At 39.9% G+C, this 21,524-nt stretch overlaps 1 protein-coding gene across 2 annotated transcripts in view; it reads right to left on the reverse strand.

The window, feature by feature from the left end:
- Positions 1 to 21,524, reverse strand: part of LOC128666888 (cytochrome P450 2G1-like) — a 161,720-nt gene that overhangs the window by 8,833 nt on the left and 131,363 nt on the right. For both annotated transcript variants that reach the window (XM_053721697.1, XM_053721696.1), the window contains one exon: positions 4,753 to 4,940. In XM_053721697.1, the coding sequence (XP_053577672.1) occupies positions 4,753 to 4,940 (188 nt within the window). The remainder of the gene's footprint in view (positions 1 to 4,752; positions 4,941 to 21,524) is intronic.

Raw genomic sequence — 21,524 nt, forward strand, 5'->3', positions numbered from 1 at the left:
TCAGATATAATCTGCCTCAGATGTAATCTGTCTCATCTGTAAATAGCCTCAGTTGTAATCTGCCTCAGCTGTAATCTGCCTCAAATGTAATATGTCTCAGCTTTAATATGTCTCATCTGTAACTAGTCTCAGCTGTAGTATGCCTCAACTGTAATCTGTCTCAGATGTAATCTGCCTCAGATGTAATCTGTCTCATCTGTAATCTGCCTCAGATGTAATCTGTCTCATCTGTAATCTTTCTCATCTGTAACTAGCATCAACTGTAACTAGCCTCAACTGTAATCTGTCTCAGCTGTAATCTGCCTCATCTGTAACTAGACTCAGCTGTAATCTGCCTCAACTGTAATCTGTCCCAGATGTAATATGCCTCATCTGTAACTAGCCTCAGCTGTAATCTGCCTCAATTGTAATCTGTCTCAGATGTAATCTGCCTCATCTGTAACTAGCCTTAGCTGTAATCTGTGTCAGCTGTAATCTGTCTCATCTGTAACTAGTATCAGATGTAATCTGCCTGAGCTGTAATCTGCATCAGATGTAATCTGCCTCATCTGTAAATAGCCTCAGATGTAAAATGCCTCAAATGTAATCTGCCTCATCTGTAACTAGCCTCAGCTCTAATCTGTCTAAAATGTAACTAGCCTCAGCTGTAATCTGCCATAGCTGTAATCTGTCTCAGATGTAATCTGCCTCATCTGTAACTAGCCCCAGCTGTAATCTGCCTCAGCTGTAACTAGCCTCAGCTGTAATCTGCCTCATCTGTAATCTGCCTCATCTGTAAATAGCCTCAGCTGTAATCTGCCTCAGATGTAACTAGCCTCAGATGTACTCTGCCACAGCTGTAATCTGCCTCATCTGTAATCTGCTTCATCTGTAACTAGCCTCAACTGTAATCTGCCTCAGATGTAACTAGCCTTAGCTATAATCTGCCTTATCTGTAACTAGCCTCAAATGTAATCTGCCTTAGCTGTAATCTGTCTCAGATGTAATCTGTCTCATCAGTAACTAGCCTCAGATGTAATCTGCCTCAGATGTAATCTGCCTGAGCTGTAATCTGTCTCAGATGTAATCTGTCTCATCTGTAACTAGCCTCAGATGTAATCTGTCTCATCAGTAACTAGCCTCAGTTGTAATCTGACTCAGATGTAACTAGCCTCAGATGTAATCTGCCTCAGATGTAATCTGCCTTAGCTGTAATCTGTCTCAGATGTAATCTGTCTCATCAGTAACTAGCCTCAGATGTAATCTGCCTCAGATGTAATCTGCCTGAGCTGTAATCTGTCTCAGATGTAATCTGTCTCATCTGTAACTAGCCTCAGATGTAATCTGCCTCAGATGCAATCTGTCTCATCAGTAACTAGCCTCAGTTGTAATCTGCCTCAGATGTAACTAGCCTCAGATGTAATCTGCCTCATCTGTAACTAGCCTCAGCTGTAATCTGCCTCAGCTATAACTAGCCGCAGCTGTAATTTGCCTGAGCTGTAACCTGTCTCAGACGTAACTCGCCTCAGACGTAATCTGCCACAGCTGTAATCTGCCTCATCTATAACTAGCCTCATCTGTAATCTGCCTCAGATGTAATCTGCCTCAGATGTAACTAGCCTCAGTTGTAATCTGCCTCAGCTGTAACTAGCCTCAGCTGTAATCTGCTTCAGATGTAATCTGCCTCAGCTGTAATGTGCCTCGTCTGTAAATAGCCTCAATTGTAATCTGCCTCATCTGTAACTAGTCTCAGCTGTAATCTGCCTCATCTGTAATCTGCCTCATCTGTAAAAAGCCTCAGTTGTAATCTGCCTCATCTGTAACTAGCCTCAGTTGTAATCTGCCTCAGTTGTAACTAGACTCAGATGTAATCTGCCACAGCTGTAATCTGCCTCATCTGTAATCTGCCTCATCTGTAAATAGCCTCAATTGTAATCTGCCTCATCTGTAACTAGCCTCAGCTGTAATCTGCTTCAGATGTAATCTGCCTCAGCTGTAATGTGTCTCTTCTGTAAATAGCCTCAGTTGTAATCTGCCTCATCTGTAACTAGCCTCAGCTGTAATCTGCCTCAGCTGTAACTAGCCTCAGATGTAATCTGCCTCAGCTGTAATCTGCCTCAGCTGTAACAAGCCTCAGATGTAATCTGCCACAGCTGTAATCTGCCTCATCTGTAATCTGCCTCATCTGTATATAGCCTCAATTGTAATCTGCCTCATCTGTAACTAGCCTCAGCTGTAATCTGCCTCAGCTGTAACTAGCCTCAGCTGTAATCTGCCACAGCTGTAATCTGCCGAATCTGTAATCTGCCTCATCTGTAACTAGCCTCAACTGTAATCTGCCTCAAATGTAAATTGTAATCTGCCTCAGATGTAACTAGCCTCTGCTGTAATCTGCCTGAGCTGTAATCTGTTTTATCTGTAACTAGCCTCAGATGTAATCTGCCTCAGCTGTAATCTGTCTCATCTGTAACTAGTCTCAGATGTAATCTGCCTCAGATGTAACTAGCCTCAGATGTAATATGCCTTATCTGTAACTAGCCTCAGCTGTAATCTGCCTCAGTTATAACTAGACACAGCTGTAATCTGCCTGAGCTGTATTCTGTCTCAAATGTAACTAGCCTCAGATGTAATCTGCCACAGCTGTAATCTGCCTCAGATGTAACTAGCCTCAGCTGTAATCTGCCTTGTCTGTAACTAGCCTCAGCTGTAATCTGCTTCAGATGTAATGTGCCTCAGATGTAACTAGCCTCAGCTGTAATCTGCCTCAGCTTTAACTAGCCTCAACTGTAATCTGCTTCAGATGTAATCTACCTCAGATGCAACTAGCCTCAGATGTAATCTGCTTCAGATGTAATCTGCCTCAGATGTAACTAACCTCAGCTGTAATCTGCCTCATCTGTAACTAGCCTCAGATGTAATCTGCCTCAGCTATAACTAGCCGCAGCTGAAATCTGCCTCATCTGTAACTATCCTCAGATGTAATCTGTCTCAGATGTAATCTGCCTCAGCTGTAATCTGCCTCAGATGTAATCTGCCTCAGCTGTAATCTGTCCCATCTGTAATATGCCTCAGATGTAACTAGCCTCAGCTGTATTCTGCCTCAGATGTAACTAGCCTCAGCTGTATTCTGCCTCAGCTTTATTCTGCCTCATCTGTAACTAGCCTCAGCTGTAATCTGCCTCAGCTGTAATCTGCCTCAGCTTTAATCTTTCTTATCTGTAATCTGCCTCAGCTGTAATCTGTCTCAACTGTAATCTGTCTAAACTGTAATCTGCCTCAGATGTAACTAGCCTCAGATGTATTCTGTCTCAGCTGTAATCTGTCTCAGATGTAATCTGTCTCAACTGTAATCTGCCTCAGATGTAACTAGCCTCAGCTGTATTCTGCCTCAGATGTAATCTGCCTCATCTGTAATATGCCTCAGATGTAACTAGCTGCAGCTGTAATCTGCCTCATCTGTAATCTGCCTCAGATGTAATCTGTCTCAAATGTAATCTGTCTCAGATGTAATCTGCCTCAGATGTAATCTGCCTCAGATTTAACTAGCATCAGATGTAATCTGTCTCAGATGTAATCTGGTTTAGTTGTATTCTACCTCATCTGTAATCTGCCTCATCTGTAATCTGCCTCAGATGTATTTGCCTCAGATGTAACTAGCCGCATCTGTAATCTGCCTCATCAGTAATCTGCCTCATCTGTAATCTGCATCAGCTGTATTCTGCCTCAGATGTAATCTGCCTCAGATGTAATCTTCCTCAGATGTAATCTGTCTCAACTGTAATCTGCCTCAGATGTAACTAGCCTCAGCTGTATTCTGCCTCAGATGTAATCTGCCTCATCTGTAATATGCCTCAGATGTAACTAGCTGCAGCTGTAATCTGCCTCATCTGTAATCTGCCTCAGATGTAATCTGTCTCAGATGTAATCTGTCTCAGATGTAATCTGCCTCAGATGTAATCTGCCTCAGATTTAACTAGCATCAGATGTAATCTGTCTCAGATGTAATCTGGTTTAGTTGTATTCCACCTCATCTGTAATCTGCCTCATCTGTAATCTGCCTCAGATGTATTTGCCTCAGATGTAACTAGCCGCATCTGTAATCTGCCTCATCAGTAATCTGCCTCATCTGTAATCTGCATCAGCTGTATTCTGCCTCAGATGTAATCTGCCTCAGATGTAATCTTCCTCAGATGTAACTAGCCTCAGATGTAACTAGCCTTAGATGTAATCTGCCTCTGATGTAATCTGCCTCATCTATAACTATCCTCAAATGTAATCTGCCTCAGATGTAATCTGTCTCTGCCAAGACCAAGGTCCAGAAATACCTGCAGTCATCCTTTCCAGTATCATGCTCTGTGATCGTGTTCAAGCAGCATCTTCACTAAATCTAGCCTGTTTCCTGATTTGTGGTTCTGTGGTATCTGAATTCCTGCCTTGTGTCCAGTAATTGCAAATACCACAGTATGCATCCATATGCTGCTATTATGCTCAAAAGCAAGTCGGGTTTTCTTGCACCCTTTAACAAACAGAACCCTAAATCAGGAATGACCTCAGATAATAATTTTCTTGACCTCACCACAAACACGACAGTGGGCTAAATTAAATTAAATAAGTAAATAAGGAAGAAAAATGTTATACAAAATGCTTGACAATGGGATATTAAATTAGAATAGATGGATTCGGTAGCACCTCACTTTTCTAGAATCACTCCGGAGTAAAATGCAAACAAATATTAGATTTAACTAGTAATGCTACATACTTGAATTAATTTACCTTGGGAATGGTATATCCTCGGAACTGGGTGTCTTTTGACACTGAATGTGTGATATTCAGTGGACCAATATCAGCAAATCTCTGGACCTCATTGATGACAGCTTCTGTATAAGGCATCTTACTCCGGTCAGATAACAGGGGAAGTCTGTCTCTTCCAATCACCTTATCAATTTCCGTTTGAAGTTTGGCTGTAAAATAGAATATTAAAAGTAAAAACTATAAATTATTGAAACTAAAACTTTTTTTTTTTATTATGTTGTTTTAATAACACATACAATGCAGCAATATTTATTACAAATTTGAGTATGTCTTCTAATCTCCAAAATGATCTGTTTGGGATAATTTTTGTCTAATCCTGTAATTTTACTATCCTTAAAAATTGCATTCTGGTCTTGGGTTTTAATATAAACATATAAATATAGATTTTGATGACAGATAAGAACCATAGCCCCAACTAACTTGCCCATATTACCTATAAGATGTAAGCTCAATGTGACATGAAACACATTTTTCTTTCATGATTCACAAAGAGTATGCAAGTTTAAAACAACTTTCCAATTTACTTTCACTAACAAAGTTGCATCATTCTTTTGGTATCCTTTGTTTAAAAGCATACCTAGGTAGGCTCAATAGCAGCAATGCACTACTGGGAGCTAGCTGCTGACTGGTAACTACATATATATGTCTCTTATTATTGGCTAATCTGATGTGTTCGACTAACTCCCATAAGTGCAATACTGTTCCTTCAACAAGGAATATCAAGAGAATGAAGCAAATTAGATAACTGAAAAATTCAAAGGTTGTTTAAAAATATGCAATCCATTAGAGTTTGGCTATAGGTGTCCTACCCACCATAACTGAGGCTAAGGTACACGTAGGTCATCTGGGCATGGTGAAGATCAACCCGAGTGGAAGAGACCCATTGAGTCTATGGTCAATCTAACATCATACCTGCTTAGGAAGAAAACATGGTCCCTGACCCTGTAATTGGAAGCAAAGTGGCTGATCCCTCAGGTTTCATAAGAACCAAAACTCCTGGAGTAAATGTGTCCACATAATTTCTAACCAAAATCTTACTCTGACTATTCGTCCATACATCCTTACCCCTTGCTGGAGGACTATACTTGAAGTACTCTTGTGAGCATTGACAAGAAAGAGCTGCAATTTTTGGAAAGTTCAAACTTACTTTGCCTTGCACACTCATGGATATCGATCATGTTAACAGAAGAGTCAAGTGGAGATTGTTACCAAGAGAGTCACCTAGAGCTGTACTTGACCTGAGGCTAGAGAGCTCAAACCGAGTCTTAGATGAAACCATGGTGCAGAGTGGCAAGATTCTACAGCGCCAAGATATTGCACCCCCAGATGGGCCTGTAGCAGTGGAACTCTGATTAGTCGTTATGAAAAGCCATCATTCTAATAGGCATCTTCCAGACATGTGGGTCAGACTTGGTGTGGGGTAAAGTAGTTGCTCTCTTACATGTGATTTAAAGTATGCTCTCATTTTTATTGTTTTCTAGTAGGTTAGTACTAGGAAGGCCTGTTGTATTTATCATAATATAATATTGTTCTTATAATAATATTATTTGTTACTGTTGCCTGTGTTTTGGTTCTTTTGTACTGGTTCTGTGGCATATGTTCCAAAGTGCTAAAACAACCTGCTGTGCTATTACTATTCTCTGTTGACGCTTACCTTTAGTATCAAACACAGACTTTATATCTAAAAAACCTCTATAGCATGGGTCAGCAACCTTAGCACTGCAGATGTTTGGGAAATTACATTTCCCATGATGCTCAGACAGCCTAAAAAATGTCTTAGTATCATGGGAAATGTAGTTCCAAAACATCTGGGGTGCAAAGGTGACTGACCCCTGTTCTATGGAATTTCTATAGGTTTGACATCTATATCATCATCTGCAATTTTCCTTTATGAAGTTCTATTAACTATGAATGTAGCTAGTTATACTTTATGTAACTTGGGCTCCTGGCTTTAATATTGTAGGTGATGTCCTGCTATAAGTGTTTTAATATTATTTGACTGTAATTCCAGGTTCACATTTATAATTTTATTTTGAGCTCTATAGTTAATGATTAACATACTTTCGCCTAGATTTAGAGTTCTGCGGCCAAAGGGGTGCGTTAGCTACGCGTGCTTTTTTCTGGCCGCACCTTTTAAATACCGTTGGTATTTAGAGTTCACAGAATGGCTGCGTTAGGCTCCAAAAAAGGAGCGTATAGCATATTTACCGCAACTTCAACTCTCGATACCAGCGGTGCTTACGGACGCGGCCAGCTTCAAAAACGTGCTCGTGCACGATTCCCCCATAGAAAACAATGGGGCTGTTTGAGCTGAAAAAAAAACCTAACACCTGCAAAAAAGCCGCGTTCAGCTCCTAACGCAGCCCCATTGTTTTCTATGTGGAAACACTTCCTACGTCTGCACCTAACACTCTAACATGTACCCCGAGTCTAAACACCCCTAACCTTACACTTATTAACCCCTAATCTGCCACTCCTGCTATCGCTGACCCCTGCATATTATTTTTAACCCCTAATTTGCCGCTCCGTACACCCCCGCCACCTACATTATCCCTATGTACCCCTAATCTGCTGCCCTAACATCGCCGACCCCTATATTATATTTATTAACCCCTAATCTGCCGCCCCCAACGTCGCCTCCACCTAACTACACTTATTAACCCCTAATCTGCCGACCGGACCTGAGCGCTACTATAATAAATGTATTAACCCCTAATCCGCCTCACTCCCGCCTCAATAACCCTATAATAAATAGTATTAACCCCTAATCTGCCCTCCCTAACATTGCCGACACCTAACTTCAAGTATTAACCCCTAATCTGCCGACAGGAGCTCACCGCTACTCTAATAAATGTATTAACCCCTAAAGCTAAGTCTAACTTTAACCCTAACACCCCCCTAAATTAAATATAACACTCCACTATCAATAAATAAATTAAATAAAATACCTAAAATTACCTACAATTAAACCTAACACTACACTATCAATACATTAATTAAATACAATATCTACAAATAACTACAATTAAATAAACTAACTAAAGTACAAAAAATAAAAAATAACTAAGTTACAAAAAATAAAAAAATATGTACAAACATTAGAAAAATATTACAACAATTTTAAACTAATTACACGTACTCTAAGCCCCCTAATGAAATTACAAAGCCCCCCAAAATAAAAAAATGCCCTACCCTATTCTAAATTACAAAAGTTCAAAGCTCTTTTACCTTACCAGCCCTGAACAGGGCCCTTTGCGGGGCATGCCCCAAGAAATTCAGCTCTTTTGCCTGTAAAAAAAGCACATACAATACCCCCCCCCAACATTACAACCCACCACCCACATACCCCTAATCTAACCCAAACCCCCCTTAAATAAACCTAACACTAAGCCCATGAAGATCTTCCTACCTTATCTTCACCTCACCGGGTATCACCGATCGGTCCTGGCTCCAAAATCTTCATCCAACCCAAGCGGGGGCTGGCGATCCATAATCCTGCGGCTGAAGAGGTCCAGAAGAGGCTCCAAAGTCTTCATCCTATCCGGGAAGAAGAGGCGATCCAGACCGGCAACCATCTTGATCCAAGCGGCATCTTCTATCTTCATCCGATGAGGAATGGCTCCATCGTGAAGACCTCCAGCGCGGATCAATCTTCTTCCGACGACGTCCAACTGAAGAATGACGGTTCCTTTAAGGGACGTCATCCAAGATGGCGTCCCTCGAATTCCGATTGGCTGATAGGATTCTATCAGCCAATCGGAATTAAGGTAGGAAAATTCAGATTGGCTGATTGAATCAGCCAATCAAAATCAAGTTCAATCCGATTGGCTGATCCGATCAGCCAATCAGATTGAGCTCGCATTCTATTGGCTGATCGGAACAGCCAATAGAATGCGAGCTCAATATGATTGGCTGGATTGCCAGCCCCCGCTTGGGTTGGATGTAGATTTTGGAGCCAGGACCGATCGGTGATACCCGGTGAGGTGAAGATAATGTAGGAAGATCTTCAGGGGCTTAGTGTTAGGTTTATTTAAGGGGGGTTTGGGTTAGATTAGGGGTATGTGGGTGGTGGGTTGTAATGTTGGGGGGGGTATTGTATGTGTTTTTTTTTAGAATAGTAGTAGGGCATTTTTTTTATTTTGGGGGGCTTTGTAATTTCATTAGGGGGCTTAGAGTAGGTGTAATTAGTTTAAAATTGCTGTAATATTTTTCTAATGTTTGTAAATATTTTTTTATTTTTTGTAACTTAGTTCTTTTTTATTTTTTGTACTTTAGTTAGTTTATTTAACTGTAGTTATTTGTAGGTATTGTATTTAATTAATGTATTGATAGTGTAGTGTTAGGTTTAATTGTAGGTAATTGTAGGTATTTTATTTAATTTATTTATTGATAGTGTAGTGTTAGGTTTAATTGTAACTTAGGTTAGGATTTATTTTACAGGTAATTTTGTAATTATTTTAACTATTTTAGCTATTAAATAGTTCTTAACTATTTAATAGCTATTGTACCTGGTTAAAATAAATACAAAGTTACCTGTAAAATAAATATAAATCCTAAAATAGCTATAATATAATTATAATTTATATTGTAGCTATATTAGGGTTTATTTTACAGGTATTTAGCTTTAAATAGGAATAATTTATTTAATAAGAGTTAATTTATTTCGTTAGATTTAAATTATATTTAACTTAGGGGGGTGTTAGGGTTAGGGTTAGACTGAGCTTTAGGGGTTAATCCATTTATTACAGTAGCGGCGAGATTCGGTCGGCAGATTAGGGGTTAATAATTGAAGTTAGCGATGTTATGGAGGGCAGATTAGGGGTTAATACTATTTATTATAGGGTTATTGAGGCGGGAGTGAGGCAGATTAGGGGTTAATAACTTTATTATAGTAGCGGTGCTGTCCGCTCGGCAGATTAGGGGTTAATAAGTGTAGGCAGGTGGAGGCGACGTTGAGGGGGGCAGATTAGGGGTTAATAAATATAATATAGGGGTCGGCGGTGTTAGGGGCAGCAGATTAGGGGTACATAAGGATAACGTAGGTAGCGGCACTTTGCGGTCGGCAGATTAGGGGTTAATTATTGTAGGTAGCTGGCGGCGACGTTGTGGGGGGCAGGTTAGGGGTTAATAAATATAATATAGGGGTCGGCGGTGTTAGGGGCAGCAGATTAGGGGTACATAAGTATAACGTAGGTGGCGGTCGGCAGATTAGGGGTTAAAAAAATTTAATAGAGTGGCGGCGATGTGGGGGGACCTCGGTTTAGGGGTACATAGGTAGTTTATGGGTGTTAGTGTACTTTAGAGCACAGTAGTTAAGAGCTTTATAAACCGGCGTTAGCCCAGAAAGCTCTTAACTACTGACTTTTTTCTGCGGCTGGAGTTTTGTCGTTAGATTTCTAACACTCACTTCAGCCAAGACTATAAATACCGGCATTAGAAAGATCCCATTGAAAAGATAGGATACGCAATTGACGTAAGGGGATCTGCGGTATGGAAAAGTCGCGGCTGAAAAGTGAGCGTTAGACCCTTTAATGACTGACTCCAAATACCAGAGGGCTGTAAAAACCAGCGTTAGGAGCCTCTAACGCTGGTTTTGACGGCTACCGCCCAACTCTAAATCTAGGCCTTTGTCAGTTACCTTTGTAGGCTTTGTTTTTCTCCTACTATATTGTATATTGATGTTTGTAGAAATGTTACCACCGTGAGATCTACAAGTTGTTTTTTTATTATCAACAAACTGCCTTCTGATGATGTATATTTTCATATATTAGTTGTGAGGCTCATGAGTGGCCCCTTATTTCTATCAGGAGGCTTCCACATAGTCCCATTTAATAAAAAAAAGCTCTATGATAACTCTGTACCCTGTCCCATTACTACTGACTATGTGATCTGTATAACATATTTTAGGACAATGTATGTTTAATCATATAGCTAACATGATCTTATATTATTGCATGGCTCAAGGGTGACCTTTTAGGTTTGCTTGACTCCCCTATAAAGGCTAGTTGAGAAAATTGAGGTTTCACTTATGTTTTTTTGTGTTTGTTTTTTGTTTATGCAACAGACAGTTTCTTATGAATTTATTTATTTTTTATTATTTTTGTGTGCATTTTAAAAAAAAGCTTGTATATATTGTATTACACATCTTATTTAAGATTGCTTTTGTATTTGACTAGTAATTATCTGTACTGTTTTTTTTTTTTTTTGAAACGACAATAAAAATAAATGAAATAATAATAATTCTGGAACAGACTGTCCCTTTAAAGGGACACTGAACCCAATTTTTTTTTTTCTTTCATTATTCAGACAGAGCCTTCAATTTTAAGCAACTTTCTAATTTACACTTATTATCAAATTTTCTTCATTCTCTTGGTATCTTTATTTGAAAAAGCAGGTAAATAAGCTTACGAGCTGGACTATTTTTTGGTTTAGCACCCTGAATAGCGCTTACTGATTAAAGGCTGCATTTAGCCACCAATCAGCTACCCAGATGCTGAACCAAAGATGGGCTGGCTCAAAAGCTTACATTCCCGCTTTTTCAAATAAAGATACCAAGAAAACTAAGGAAAATTAATAATAGGAGTAAATAAGAAAGTTGCTTAAAACTGCTGTTCTATTTGAATCATGAAAGAAAAAAACAATTGGGTATCCCTTTAATCTTTTTAATATAATTTCTATCATATCACCTATCTTCCTTTCCATCTCTTAGATGTACATATATAAGTCATTGAACCTTTTTGTTTTAGTTTTAGACCATGTACTATTAAATAACCCTCCTTTGAACAGATTCCAATTGCTTTATATCCTTCTGGGGATATGGCCTACATAATGGTACACTATAATCAATATGAGACCTAACTAGGGATGTGTAAGGTGGCATAAGAACCTTACTATATATCCTGCAAATAACTCTACCTGCAATACATGCTAGGATATCAAGATATGCTAGGATACTTCAGCAATATTTTCAGAATATCTAAGGGCTAGATTATGAGTGGAGCAGTAATGTTTTGCACTCATGCACTAAATGGACTAAGGGGTCCATTTATAAAACAGCGGATGCTGCTTCCGACCCACTCCGCTTCAGGTCCGCCTGAAGCGGAAGTTAAGAAGCAGCAGTATTAAGACCGCTGCTCCTTAACTCGTCCGCCTCCTCTCAGGTGGTGGACAGCAATCAGCCCGATCGGATACGATTGGGTTGATTGACACACCCTGCTAGTGGCCGATTGGCTGCAAATCTGCAGGGGGCAGCATTGCACCAGCAGTTCACCAGAACTGCTGGTGCAATGATAAATGCCAACAGCGTATCATGTCCGTCCGCACCTTAATAAATTGACCCCTAAGAATCATGCTCGTGTTACGAATTGAAAGTAAAAAGTTTGCGCTCTTGTGTTCGCAAAGTTGTGGTAACAAATAGACTTTGAGAAGTCACAAACGAAAAATCGCATTCTCCCATAGGAGACACAATCGTGGTTATTTTAAAGCGCAACATAAAAAGATAATATTGCATATTGAATAATACAATGTTCTGCACTTACCAGAATATGTTCTATTTATTCTTTAAATATATACAGTGTATATATATATATATATATATATATATATATATATATAAGAAAAGGACAAGCGCGCAAGGGGACGCTCCTAGTATAGTATGTCGTGACTCTGTATCACATCTAGAGTGAGATAGAAGATTGAACACTCACTTGATCCAACCTCATCCGTTATGAGGTATCTCTGTAGCCCGGATTATCCAGATGTTCTCTGCCAGCCACTCTCCTAATCCTGTAGTTTCCTCGGTTCTCGTCCTCTGCAGTATGTCCTTAGCAGCGTAATCTGCTAGTGAGCAGTAACACCACTCGGGGTGTATTTATATTCGCTTCCTGCTGAGTCAGAATCACTGTGTACCTTGTGTGGTGATCCTAAAGCCCACATAAATACACCCCGAGTGGTGCTACTGCTCACTAGCAGATTACGCTGCTACAGACATACTGCAGAGGACTGAGATCCGAGGAAATTGAAGATTAGAAGAGTGGCTGGTAGAAAACATCTCTTTAATCCAGGCTATACACATACCTTATAAGGGATGAGGTTGGATCACTTGAGTGCGCAATCTTCTATCTCACTCTAGATGTGATATACTATACTAGGAGCCCCCCCTTCGTGTGTTTGTCCTTCTCATTCTTTTAGATTTCCTTTGGAGGATTTTCATTTGGAGTAGCCTCTGCACAGTGGACTGAGTTGCAGAGATTTGGGGTTCAACGGAACTGGTCCCAGGGATATTTAGAGATATATAACACCTGTGGAATATCCGACATCCCTTTATATTTACAAATTGGATCAGTGGTGTTGTATACACTTTCCTCTGTATATTATAGAGATATCATATATAGCACTCAGTGTTTATAGTTGTTTGTATTTTTGTCTGTCTCACTATAAGCTCTGACTCTGTTCTTATATTCTATTTGATATATATATATATATATATATATATATATATATATATATATATATATATATATATATATATATATATATATATATACAGTATCTCACAAAAGTGAGTACACCCCTCACATTTTTGTAAATATTTTATTATATCTTTTCATGTGACCATTCTGAAAAAATTACACTTTGTTACAATGTAAAGTACTGAGTGTACAGCCTGTAAATAGTGTAACAGTGTAAATTTGCTGTCCCCTCAAAATAACTCAACACACAGCCATTAATGTCTAAACCGTTGGCAACAAAATTGAGTACACCCCTAAGTGGAAATGTCCAAATTGTGCCCAATTAGTCATTTTCCCTCCCCGGTGTCATGTGACTCGTTAGTGTTACAAGGTCTCAGGTGTGAATAGGGAGTAGGTGTGTAAAATTTGGTGTTATCGCTCTCACACTATCTTATACTGGTCACTGGAAGTTCAACATGGCACCTCATGGCAAATAGCTCTCTGAGTATCTGAAAAAAAGAATTGTTGCTCTACATAAAGATGACCTAGGCTATAAGAAGATTGCCAAGACCCTGAAACTGAGCTGCAGCATAGTGGGCAAGACCATACAGCGGTTTCACAGGACAGATTCCACTCAGAACAGGCCTCGCCATGGTCGACCAAAGAAGTTGAGTGCACGTGCTCAGCGTCATATCCAGAGGCTGTGTAGGGAAATAGACGTATGAGTGCTGCCAGCATTGCTGCAGAGGTTGAAGAGGTGGGGGGGATCAGCCTGTCAGTGCTCAGGCCATACGCCGCACACTGCATTAAATTGGCCTGCATGGCAAGCAGACTAAGGACATGGATTACTGGAACCATGCCCTGTGGTCCAATGAGACCAAGATAAATGTATTTGGTTCAGATGGTGTCAAGCGTGTGTGGCGGCAACCAGGTGAGGAGTCCAAAGACAAGTGTGTCTTGCCTATAGTCAAGCATGGTGGTGGGAGTATCATGGTCTGGGCCTGCATATCACATGATTAAGGTCATCTGACCGAAACGTTGTGTTGCTGTGTTTTTTGGTTTTGTCCCAATAAAGAAGAATTTTACTATACCTATTGGATGGTGCAGTTCCTTTTGTGAATTTAATGTTATCTTGAAGTCAATGGCAGGACCTTGGTACATGCACCTCTATACAGACCGATGCTGGGTTCATTTTTTGTATACCTGCATGAGTGCTGTCGGCACTGGGGAGCTACATTTCATTGAGGGAGCTATGAATGCCAACATGTACTGTGACATACTGAAGCAGAGCATGATCCCCTCCCTTCAGAGACTGGGCTGCAGGGCAGTATTCCAACATGATAACGACTCCAATGAAACCTCCAAGACGACCACTGCCTTGCTAAAGAAGCTGAGGATAAAGGTGATGGACTGGCCAAGCATGTCTCCAGACCTAAACCCTATTGAGCATCTGTGGGGCATCCTTAAAACAGAAGATGGGGGAGTGCAAGGTCTCTAACATCCACCAGCTCCGTGATGTCGTCATGGAGGAGTGGAAGAGGACTCCAGTGGAGCCTGTGAAGCTCTGGTGAACTCCATGCCCAAGAGGGTTAAGGCAGTGCTGGAAAATAATGGTGGCCACACAAAATATTTAAACTTTGGGCCCCATTTGAACATTTCCACTTTGGAGAGTACTCACTTTTGTTGCCAACGGTTTAGACATTAATGGCTGTATGTTAAGTTATTTTGAGGGGACAGCAAATGTACACTGTTATACAGGCTGTACACTCACTACTTTACATTGTAGCAAAGTGTCATTTCTTCAGTCACTCGAGCTGGTACTGGCAATTGAAGCTGTTCATTGGATACAGCATTTATACAGATATGTTTTGTACTCCTGATAAGAAAGAACTTTTGACTGCATCAAGCGAAAGGGGTTACATCTTTAACTCATATACCTGTGCCTGCATCTTACCTCATTTAATTGAGTGCTCTTTTGTGAGTACTTATCTATATGGAATATTTTGTTTTTGTGAACTTCTATCTAGATTGTATTTAAATGTATTGCACTATGAGAGGTGCTTTTGTGCGCTTGATTGTTTAGATAATCACTACTGTTGGACTTGGATTTAAACCTGAGGGGTTCTTTGTCAAGCAGCCAGTACTTCTTGTTGTTCATCAATTTTAACAAGAGGAAAAGACAAGAGGAAAAGAAAAGTTAATGATCTTATCAAATTTTTTTATTCATTTAATTATTATAAATTTTAAAGTATATTTTTAATTGTGTGCACAGCTATTTACAGTGAAGAACGTAGTTCTTTAACTGTGTTATTTCATATATATATATATATAACATAATTTATGCTTACCTGATAAATGTATTTCTCTTGTAGTGTATCCAGTCCACGGATCATCCATTACTTATGGAATATATTCTCCTTCCCAACAGGAAGCTGCAAGAGTCCACCCACAGCAAAGCTGCTATATAGCTCCTCCCCTAACTGCCATATTCAGTCATTCGACCGAAAACATGCAGAGAAAGGAAAAACCATAGGGTGCAGTGGTGACTGTAGTTCAAATGAAAAAATTACCTGCCTTAAAGTGACAGGGCGGGCCGTGGACTGGATACACTACAAGAGAAATAAATTTATCAGGTAAGCATAAATTATGTTTTCTCTTGTTAAGTGTATCCAGTCCACGGATCATCCATTACTTATGGAATACCAATACCAAAGCTAAAGTACACGGATGATGGGAGGGACAAGGCAGGTACTTAAACGGAAGTTACCACTGCCTGTAAAAAAACCTTTCTCCCAAAAATAGCCTCCGAAGAAGCAAGGTATCAAATTTGTTAAATTTGAAAAGTATGAAGCGCAGACCAAGACTCCGTCTTGTAAATCTGTTCAACAGAAGCCACATTTAAAAAAGGCCCAAGTGAAAACCACAGCTCTAGTATAATGAGCTGTAATCCCTTCAGGAGGCTGCTGTCCAGCAGTCTCATAAGCTAAATGAATTATGTTTTTTAACCAAAAAGACAGAGAGGCTGCTGAAGTCTTTTGACCTCTCCTCTGTCCAGAATAGACAACAAACAAGGTGAACGTTTGATGAAAACTGTAGTAGCTTGTAAGTAAAACTTTAAAGCACAAACCACGTCCAATATTGTGTAATAGACGTTCCTTCTTTGAGGAAGGATTAGGATACAAGCATGGAACAACTATCTCTTGAGTGATGTACTTGTTAGATACCACCTTAGGAAAAAACCCAGGTTGGTACGCAGGACTACCTTATCCGTATGAAGGACCAGATAAGGAGAATCACATTGTAACACAGATAACTTGGAGACTCTACGAGTCGAGGAATTAGCTACCCAAAAGGAACTTTCCAAGATAAAGATTGATATCTATGGAACAAAAAAGGTTCAAACGGAACTTCTTGAAGAACCTTAAGAATCAGGTTTAAGCTCCATGGCGGAGCAACAGTTTTAAACACAGGCTTGGATCTAACCAAAGCCTGACCAAATGCCTGAACGTCTAGAATACCTGCCAGACGCTTGTGCAAAAAAATAGACAGAGTAAAAATCTGTCCCCTTTTAAGGAATTAGCTGACAACCCTTTTCTCAAAAACATCTTGGAGAAAAGATAATATCCTGGGAATCCAGACTTTACTCCATGAGTAACCCTTGGATTCATAACAATCAGATATTTACACCATATCTATGTTCAATTTTCCTAGAGACAGGCTTTCATGTCTGTATTAAGGTATCAATGACTGACTCGGAGAAGCCATGCTTTGATAACATCAAGCGTTCAGTCTCCAGGCAGTCCATCTCAGATTGATTCTATTTAGATGGTTGAAAGGACCCTGAGGTAGAGGGACCTGTCTCAGAAGCAGAGACTGTGATGGAAAGGATGACATGTCCACCAGATCTGCATACCAGGTCCTGCGTGGCTACGCAGGCGCTGTCAAAAACACCAAAGCCCTCTCCTGCTTGGTCTTGACCTCCGGAGGAAATCCCACTCCCCCGGAAGAAAAGTCTGACGACTTAGAAAATCCACCTCCCAGTTCTCAACACCTGGGATATGGATAGCTGATAGACAAGAGTGAGTCTCTGTCCAGTGAATTATTGTAAGACTTCTAACATCGCTAGGGAACTTCTGTTCCCCCTTGATGGCTGATGTAAGCGACAGTCGTGTATATTGTCCGACTGAGTATGATGTACCTCAGAGTTGCTAACTGAGGCCAAGTCTGAAGAGCATGGAATATCACTCCCAGTTCCAGAATATTTATTAGAAGGAGGGTCTCCTCCTAAGTCCACTATCCCTGAGCCTTCAGGGAGTTCCAGACTGCATCCCAACCTAAAAGGCTGGCATCTATTGTAACAATTGTCCCATCTGACCTGCGGAAGGTCATACCCTTGGACAGATGGACCCGACATAGTCACCAGAGAAGAGAATCTCTGGTCTCTTGGTCCAGGTTTAACAGGGGGACAAATCTGTGTAATCCCCGTTCCTCTGACTGAGCATGCATAGTTGCAGCGGTCTGAAATGTAGACGTGCAAACGGTACTATGTCCCTTGCCGCTACCATTAAGCCGATTTCATTCATGTACTGAGCCACCGAAGGGCGCGGATGGGATGAAAAAAAAAAAAAAAAAACACGGCAGAAATTTAGAAACTTTGACAACCTGGACTCCGTCAGGCAAACCTGAAAAACGATGGTGATCTTTATGCATCACAATGTGAGGATAAGCATCCTTCAAATCCATTGTAGTCCTCTATTGACTCTCCTGGATCATAGTTAAGATGGTACGAATAGTTTCCATCTTAAATGACGGAATTCTGAGGAATTTGTTTAAGATCTTTAGATCCAAAATAGGTCTGAAGGTTCCCTCTCCTTGGGAACCACAAACAGATTTGAGTAAAAACTCTGTCCCTGTTCCTCTCTTGGAACTGGATGGATCTCGTACACAATGTAAGAATGCCTCCTTCTTTATCTGGTTTGCAGATAATTGTGAAAGGCGAAATCTCCCCTTTTTTTGGGGGGGAATCTTTGAAATCCAGAAGATATCTCTGGGATATAAATTCCAATGCCTAGGGATCCTGGGCATCTCTTGCCCACGCCTGGGCGAAGAATGAAAGTCTGCCCCCTATAGGATCCGTTATCGGATAGGGGTCCGTTCCTTCATGCTGCCTTAGAGGCAGCAGCAGGCTCCTTGGCCTGCTTATCTTTGTTCCAGGTCCGATTGTCTCCAGACCGCCTTGGACTGAGCAAAAATTCCCTCTTGTTTAGCCTTAGAGGAAGAGGATGCCACACCTGCCCTGAAGTTTTTAAAAGGCACGAAAATTAGACCTTTTTTTTTTTTTTTTTTTGCCCTTGATTTGGACCTATCCTGAGGAAGGGCATGACCTTTTCCTCCAGTGATATAAGCAATAATCTCCTTCAAACCAGGCCCGAATAGGGTCTGCCCCTTGAAGGGAAGTTAAGTAGCTTATTTATTAAAGTCACGACAGCTGACCATGATATAAGCCATAGCGCTCTGCGCGCCAGTATAGTAAAAAACAGAATTCTTACCCATTAGTCTAGTCAAATGAACAAGGCATCAGAAAACAAAGGAATTGGCTAGCATAAGCTTGTCAAATATATTCATCCAATGGAGTCGCTTAACTGTAAAGCCTCATCAAGAGACTCAACCCAGAACGCCGCAGCAGCAGTGACAGAAGCAATGTATGCAAGGGGCTGCAGGATAAAACCCTGTTGAATAAACATTTTTTATCCATTGGATCTAAAAAGCACAACTGTCCTCGTCAGAGGTAGTGGTACGCTTAGCTAGAGTAGAAACTCTTCTCTCCACCTTAGGAACTGTCTGCCAGAAGTCCTGTGTGGTGGTAACTATTAGAAAACATTCTTATAAAAAATAGGAGGGGAAGAGAACGGCACACCTGGTCTATCCCATTCCTTATTAAAAATTTTTTAGTAAACCTCTTTAGGTATTGGAAAAACATCAGTACACACCGGCACTGCATATTATTTATCCAGTCTACACAATTTCTCTGGCCCTGCGATTGTACACATTCATTCAGAGCAGCCAAAGCCTCCCTGAGCAACAAGTGGAGGTTCTCAAGCATAAATTTTAAATGTAGAAATATCAGAATCAGGTTAAATCATCTTCCCTGAGTCAAAAAAAAAAAATCACCCACAGACTAAGCATATTGTGAGGTAGTATCATACATGGTTCTAAAAGCGTCTGTATGCTCTGTATCTACCCCCAGAGCTAACTGCTTTCCTTTAATTTCAGGTAGTCTGACTAATACTGCTGCCAGAATATTATTCACCACCTTTGCCATGTCTTGTAAAATAAACGCTATGGGCGCCCTTGATGTACTTGGCGCCATTTGAGCGTGAGTCCCTGAAGCGGGAGTCGAAGGGTCTGACACGTGGGGAGAGTTAGTCGGCATAACTTTCCCCTCGACAGAATCCCCTGGTAAAAGAAACGCTATGGGTGCCCTTGATGTACTTGGCGCCATTTGAGCGTGAGTCCCTAAAGCGGGAGTCAAAAGGTCTGACACGTGGGGAGAGTTAGTCGGCATAACTACCCCCACGACAGAATCCTCTGGTGATAATGTTTTTAAAGACAAAAAATGATCTTTATTGTTTAACATGAAATCAGTACATCTGGTACACATTCTAAGATGGGGTTCCACCATGGCTTTAAAACATAATGAACACAGAGCTTCCTCTATGTCAGACATGTTAGAACAGACTAATAATGAGACTAGTAAGCTTGGAAAACACTTTAAATCAAGTTAACAAGCAAATATATAAAACGTTACTGTGCCTTTAAGAGAAACAAATTTTGTCAAAATTTGAAAAACAGTGAAAAAAAGGCAGTAAAACAAACGAAATTTTTACAGTACATGTAATAAGGTAACAGAGCATTGCACCCACTTGCAAATGGATGATTAACCCCTTAATGCAAAAAACAGATAAAAAAAATGACATAGACGTTTTTAAAAACAGACACAACAAACTGCCACAGCCAACAGTGGGAAGCTTCAGTTAACTGTTTCTATGCAAAATTTAAGCCAGCCATGTGGAAAAAACTTAGGCCCCAATAAGTTTTATCACCAAACATATGTTAAAAAACTATTAAACATGCCAGCAAACGTTTTAAAACACATTTTTACAAGAGTATGTATCTCTATTAATAAGCCTGATACCAGTCGCTATCGCTGCATTTAAGGCTTTACTTACATTACTTCGGTATCAGCAGTATTTTCTTAGTCAATTCCATTCCTAGAAAAATATTTTACTGCACATACCTTATCTGCAGGAAAACCTGCACGCCATTCCCCCTCTGAAGTACCTCACTCCTCAGAATGTGTGAGAACAGCAAATGGATCTTAGTTACGTCTGCTAAGATCATAGAAAAACGCAGGCAGATTCTTCTTCCAAATACTGCCTGAGATAAACAGCACACTCCGGTGCCATTTAAAAATAACAAACTTTTGATTGAAGAATAAACTAAGTAGAAAGCACCACAGACTCTCACGACCTCCTATCTATGTTGAGGCTTGCAAGAGAATGACTGAATATGGCAGTTAGGGGAGGAACTATATAGCAGCTTTGCTGTGGGTGGACTCTTGCAGCTTCCTGTTGGGAAGGAGAATATATTCCATAAGTAATGGATGATCCGTGGACTGGATACACTTAACAAGAGAAATATATATATATATATATATATATATATATATATATATATATATATATATATATATACATGATTATACATAAAACATTGGAATATGAAATATTTAACGTAAATACACACAGTATAACACCTTAATAATTCTAAATATTTCATAAATATGATTTGTCATGTACATATGTATTTATGTGTTTATTTATGTTTATATGTCTGTAAATACATATACACACATATAAATACATAAATACATATGTACACACAACTTTTTGTTTGAGCATAACAGTTAAACAGAGCTCTGAGGTAACGGTAATCATTCTAGATATGCTCAAAATACCCCAGCTCCTAAGCTTACATTCCTGTTTTTTTTCAAATAAAGATACCACGAGAGCAAAGAAAATTTGATAATAGGAGTAAATTAGAAAGTTGTTTAAAATGTGATGTTCTATCTGAATAATTAAAGAAAAAAAATGATTAATTAAGATTAATTTGGACTTTACCTTTAGGTTTGCACCTTTCATAATATAACCAAGCAGGAACTCAATACTTGCTACAACATGATCATTTGATACTAGTTTTAAGAAGTAAATAGTCTTGCTGCCA

The sequence above is a fragment of the Bombina bombina genome, chromosome 7 (assembly GCF_027579735.1).
Source record: "Bombina bombina isolate aBomBom1 chromosome 7, aBomBom1.pri, whole genome shotgun sequence".
NCBI classification, from domain to species: domain Eukaryota; kingdom Metazoa; phylum Chordata; class Amphibia; order Anura; family Bombinatoridae; genus Bombina; species Bombina bombina.